Consider the following 5867-nt stretch of genomic DNA (forward strand, 5'->3'; position numbering starts at 1 on the left):
TTGCTCACTCTTTGTCAATTATTCTCAGTGCTGGCAACCACACTGTCCACTGAGCCCCAGCAGCTGTAACCCCAAACCAGGCTCCTCTGGCTGAGCTCACACGCTCGGGCACAGATCAGGAATCCATGACCAAGTACTCGACCCTGTTCCTGAGCTATCAAATACAACTCCTCATCCCAACCCCAAAACTGCAGAGCTGGCTAACTGCTGCAAGTCTTGGCGACTGTCAGGGAAGCAGCCAGGTCTGCTGGAGGGCACGGGGCTGAGAGTCAGCTTCTCAAACACTGGCATGAAGCCCCTAAAAAGGTTCTGTGTTTCAGCAGAGTCCTCTGCCCATTCCCAACACTCTCTAATCCTCTGCCTCTTCTTTAACTGCAGAAAATGCTTCAGTCACGAAACTCATCAGGAATGCAGAGAGGACCAGAACACCTCCTGCTCAGCACAGGCCTCCAATGGGTCTGCCAGGCAAAGGGTAAAGGCTGGGGGTGGGTTCATCAGCTTCTCCAGCAAAACGTGACTACTGCTGAAGAATAACACTGAAGTTACTCTGTTAGACAATTATTCCACAAGCTCTAATGTTGTTACACTTGCTGGATACTGATCTGATTCAGTGACATAAGTGGAGCTCATGATGTTTAAACTTACAGTTCTGTAAAGGAAAAAATACTGCTTTCATGTTGATACTCAATAAGAATGTTCCACTCAGCCAACAATTTAGAGCCCTCCAGTTATTAAGTCAGTAAATGAAGAGAACAACTCCTTTGAGGTTGAGCTGAGACAGGACAGACTGATTGGTTATTGAGAAAGGACAGAGCAGAGGTGTTAGTGGCCATTCTCCAACAGAAGCACCCATATTTGATCAAAACATGCAAATTTTGGATCTCAAAATAGAACATGTCCCTGCATTGACTTTATTATGTGGCATTGCATTCCTGGTTACAGACTCCACACTGAGCTGGACTGTGCTCACTGTGCACGTGCACACACACTCTGTGTGCATCTTACCAAGGAGGGGCTGAAGAATTACAAGGAGTATTATCAGCCAGTTATGGTTATGTGATCTATGGATTTGTCCCCAGACTGTTCATTTATCTGTAGATAACATGGACCTGCCTCCCACCTACAAGAATTTAGAAGCAACACAGAAGTAATTTTTTAATCTCCTCCCTTCTAAAATAGGACTGGAGAATTAACACAGGTATAGTGCCAAATGTGTGTGTGGGGAGGGATGACATGCTGTCAGTGTTTCAGAAAAGCCTTAGTGCCTCTGAAAGCTGAGGGACTTTGTTTCCTAAAGCCCCTGGGAATGAAGGTAACCTGACTTCTGAATTTGACTCTACATACTTTACACTGACTCAAGAGAGAGACATTTGGCAAAAAGAAACTAAACCTCACCCAAAGTTTGGCTTCAGGTAAATCAGCTCCCAACAGAACAAACCTAGATCACCTTCAGCAGGTTTGTTTCTGCCCTGGCAAAGGAGCCTGGATCTCACCCTGAGCTGTTGGTGCCCATTGCTGTGGGCTGCTGAGAGGGGAATCACATTTATTTACAGGAGCTAAGAATCAGAAAAGTGCTTCAGATGTGAACTTAGCTCATCCCATCACATATGGGTCAGCCTTTAAAGAAAGTAGGTACTTAATGTGAATTAAAAATGGCTCACCCTGATAAAGAGCAAAGGAAATCAAGTTCCAGCCTCATGCCAACCTTACTGCTTCTACCAGAAGCTGCAATCCAGATTCAAACTACAGCCAGGAGCGAGGACGTGGCTCTGTGACACTCTGAACTCCAGAAGGAATTTTGGAGAACGCTGCACTGGGATTATGAGCAGCTTCCTAACAGGGTTTCCCTCGATTGTTTTGTGGCTTCCTTCTGTAATCAGAGCTGCAAGGAGCACAGGGCACAACCTGCACTAATCCATTCTGCACCCAGGGGATGGGCAGATCTCCCTGAATGTTGCTCAGGGTGTTTCTGACCAAGAAGGAATTCTGATTATCCCACTTGTTTCATTACATCACACAGAAAGCAATAACCACATATTAAAGAGACAATGCACATTTGTCTTATTTATGATTCCTTTCCTAAGGAACTGGAGGATTTGTCTGAAATGTCAAGTATCAGATTTTCTCTGTGGGCACCTTCCTCCATTTTTATGGATATTCCATCAAAAGAATGATCCATAGATTGTACAGCTGAAAGTGTAATTGGAAAAAAAAACAAAAACAAACTTCAGATGATCAGTGAAAAGAAAAAAAAAACAAATGTCACATACATACATTAAGGATTACTGCTAATTACTGAACATCAGCCAAGAGCAAACACAGACAGAGTTCCCTGGGCTGTGGCAGTGGCTCCAGATGGCTGCAGTGAGAGCCTTTTTTAATTTTCAACAGTCCAGCTAAATGTCCATGGTGGTAACACGTGTGAGATGGACAGAGAGCTTAACCATGGACTCACACAGAGGGTAAATGATGCTGGCAGGAGGGAGGAAGGTCTGTGACAATGGGCAGCCTGGAGACTGCAGCACAGTCGGGTTTGTTCTTGGAAAGAACGAGACCGTGAATGCCAACAAGCCACACAAAATATAAACTTCAATATCTAAGTTTACCTATCCTGCTAACTTCACTATACTCAACCATTCTGTTTTATTCTACTCTAGTGCATTAAGATCTTTGCCACCACTGGACATTAAAGCTTTGGTTATAAAGCTAGAGACTAACTTGAGGTAGACGGTGGTGCAGCATGTAGTTAAAAACCTACTTAAAACAAAATCTCTTTTTTATAGACAGATTTAATTTACAGGTGAAGCTTTAAAGGTGTAACAGGCATTCCATGGCACGCAGCTGCCTGTGACCCCGGGGTGCTGGGTGAGTGGCCCCTGAGGTGCTGGCACTCACCCGTCCGGTAGAGGATGGGGATGTGGTCGGTGGAGAGCTTGTGCTCGCTCCGCACTCCGATGAGCAGGGGGCTGCCCCGTCTGCAAGAGACATCCCATTACAGCCCCCAGCACCCCAAAACTCGCTCCCGACAGCAGCCTGAGAGGAGTGTCCCAGTCCAGCACAGAGACTGAACACAGCTAAGCCAGAGCGAGCTCCTCCCCGCTGAGTTCTGCTGCTGCAAGCATGGGAGGAGGCCAGAAGGATAGTGAAAGAATCTGAGCAAATACAACACGAGGACATGAAGAATCTGCCTCAAGTTTTGCCAAAACTCTGCAAGAGGAGCTGCAGTCCCACAGACACCCGGCCAGGGACACGGCAGCTGCTGCTCACCCTGAGCACCCACCAACAGCCACCAGTGCCAGAACTCCCAACCTGTGGTGGGCACGTTATGGCTCAAGCAGCACAATGGATACTGACGTTTAGAAGTGGAGCAGAAACCTGAACACAAGGCTGGCCCAATGTCAGCTCAAATGGAGGACCCAGCCAAATGCTGCCACAATGGCAAACACAAAGGAAAAGACAAACCCATCTCCTTCCAAAGCTCTCACAACCAGAGGCTACAAGAGAAAGCTGTTCCAGACCAGCTATTGCAGGCAGTCACCAGGAAATTTTAAAAATATTTTCTGTTATGATAAATGGAAAACAAGAGAAAGGAAATTAAAAACAACAGCCACCCCCACCCAGCACATGCAGTGTGATGAGAACAACCTCTACACTATTGTCTCCTAACTTAGGGGCACAAAACCAAGCGACACCCAGGGCACACCAAGGATAACCCTTCCCCCAGCAATACTCACCTGGTACCAACAGCCTGGCCAGGATAATGAACACTTTTGAACACGAGGGCAAAAGCACCTTCCTGGAACGAGAAATACAAACTGTTTATCCCTTCATTCCAGGCCCAGGCCACCATTTCAGGGTTCCCAGCACAGAAGCTGGGACAGAGACACCAGACAGAAGGGTTCACAGCTGTCTTCAAAGCTGCCAGAAGCTCCAGGCATCTCACCCTGGAAGGACATCCCTCCCCTGAGCCTGGGTGGCCCATCCTCAACCACTTAATGAGGATTCTGAGAGCCCAGATGGATGCTGCACTTGGTCATCACTGTACCCATGCCAGTGCTCCTCTGTTAGCTCAGAGCACAGTGGGGACTTACAAGGCAATGATCTGGTAAAAGAAGCACCAACACCTCGTGGTGTTTGCTTGGGTGTGGTGCCCCCACAATCTGCCAGCAAAACATGTCCTTGGTCTGCTGCTACTGCAGGTCCTGCCAGGTGAACCTCTGATAAACCATCTCCCAGAGAAGGGAAATGTCAGCCAGATCCTCTCCTGTGCCCAGCTCACAGACCCGACCGCAGAGGCTCCGGCTGTGCGTGCAGCTCCCACAGGGGGTCAGCACCTCTCTCACACAGCTTTTGGGAAACACTTGCAGCACAGGCTGGTTTTCACTGCCCCACGCCAACTCCCATCTGACACACCAGGGACTGACTGCCTCCACATACTCCTGCACCCCAACATTTTGCCATTTCTTTAACACTAGCCCATCCTGGTGAGAAAATGAACGGTGCAGTGCCAGGGGAAGGACAGGCAGCCCCAGCCCCTCAGCACATGGCACCGCAGTGGCCCCGCCGGGGCAGGGGTGTGGTGCTGGGGGTGTGCGTGTCCCCGCGGCCCCGCCCAGGCCCTGCTCCCAGCGTTACCAGTTGCTGGATGACCCTCTCCACCAGCGTGGTGAAGCTGATGTCGTCGCTCTCCCGGTTGTCGTACATGTACTTGACCAGCTTGGCGATGCTCTCCGTGTCCGTCTCCGACTCAAAGTCGTAGCCCTTGCTCTCCTGCAGTGGCAGCACAGTGGGTCACTGGTGCTCTGCTCTCCCTTCCCTCCCTCCTCTTCCTTCTTCCTTCCCTCTTCTCACTTGCTTTTCCTTCCCTTTCCCTCCTTTTTCCTTCCTTTGTTCCTACATTTCCTTTTCCTTCTTTCTCCTGCCTTTTTTTTCTTCCCCACCTTTCCTTTTTTCTTTTTTCCTGCCTTTAACTCTTCCTTTCTTCTCATGCCTTTCCTTCTCTTTCCTAGTGTCTTCCTCCCCAACTTTCCTTTTCCTTCGTCTTGCCCCTCCTTTTTTCCTCGCTTTCTTTGCTTGCTTTTATTCTTTCAGTATATTTCTTCCTATTTTTATCATCCTTCCCCCACCTTTCTTTTCCTTCTTTCCTCTCCTTTCCTTCAGACTTTCATCCTTTTTTCCATCCTTCTTTTTCTTCTCTTCCTTCTTTCTCTCTCATATCTCTTCCTTCCACTTCTTCCCTCCTGACTTTTCCTCTCCTATCTCCTGCCTTTTTCCTCTGCCTTTCCTTTCCTCCTGACTTCTCTTCCTTCTTCCCTGCAAAATTTTTTTTCCCCTTCCCTCCTGTCTCACTCTTACCCATTCCTGCCTGCTTCCCTTCTTTCCTACCTTGCCTTTTCCTTCCCTCCTGCATGCCTTCCCTTCCTGTTTTCCTCGTCTTTCCTGACATTTAGTCCTTTATTCCATTTTCTTTTCCCTTTTTTCCTTCTTTCCTTTTCTCCTGCTTCCCTTTATTTCTTTTCCCCTTTCCTCACCTCTTTTCTCTGATTTCTTTCCTGCTTTCCCTTCCTTACCCATCCCTCCTTCATTCATCTCATTTTCTCCTCTTTTTCCTGCATTTCCTCTCCTTTCCTTTCTTCCATCTTTCCTGCCTTTTCCTTTCTCTTCTTTTTTTTCCCATCCTTTCTCCTTTGTTCCTTCCCTCCCTTCTGTCCTCCCATTTCCTCTGCATTCCTTCCCTTCCTTTCCTTGCCTCCTCTTTCCTTCTTTCTTTCCTACCTTTCCTATTTTCCTTCCTTTCCCTCCTTTTTAATTCCCTTTCATCCCTTCTTCCCTCTTCCTTCCATCTTTCTCCCCCTTCTGGTTGTCTC

The 5867-nt window shown here is 47.9% G+C and overlaps 1 protein-coding gene across 1 annotated transcript in view; it reads right to left on the minus strand.

The window, feature by feature from the left end:
• The window catches only part of LOC103776399 (glutamine--fructose-6-phosphate aminotransferase [isomerizing] 1-like), a gene marked incomplete at both ends in the record, with an annotated part of 8201 nt that extends 3431 nt beyond the window's left edge, over window positions 1-4770 (minus strand). Inside the window, 4 exons of the mRNA XM_008943910.1 lie at window positions 2137-2190; window positions 2896-2975; window positions 3735-3796; window positions 4636-4770. Coding sequence (XP_008942158.1) covers window positions 2137-2190; window positions 2896-2975; window positions 3735-3796; window positions 4636-4770 — 331 coding nt within the window. The remainder of the gene's footprint in view (window positions 1-2136; window positions 2191-2895; window positions 2976-3734; window positions 3797-4635) is intronic.
• Window positions 4771-5867: the final 1097 nt, after the last annotated feature.

The sequence above is a fragment of the Merops nubicus genome, unplaced genomic scaffold (assembly GCF_000691845.1).
Source record: "Merops nubicus isolate BGI_N331 unplaced genomic scaffold, ASM69184v1 scaffold16597, whole genome shotgun sequence".
Classification (NCBI taxonomy): domain Eukaryota; kingdom Metazoa; phylum Chordata; class Aves; order Coraciiformes; family Meropidae; genus Merops; species Merops nubicus.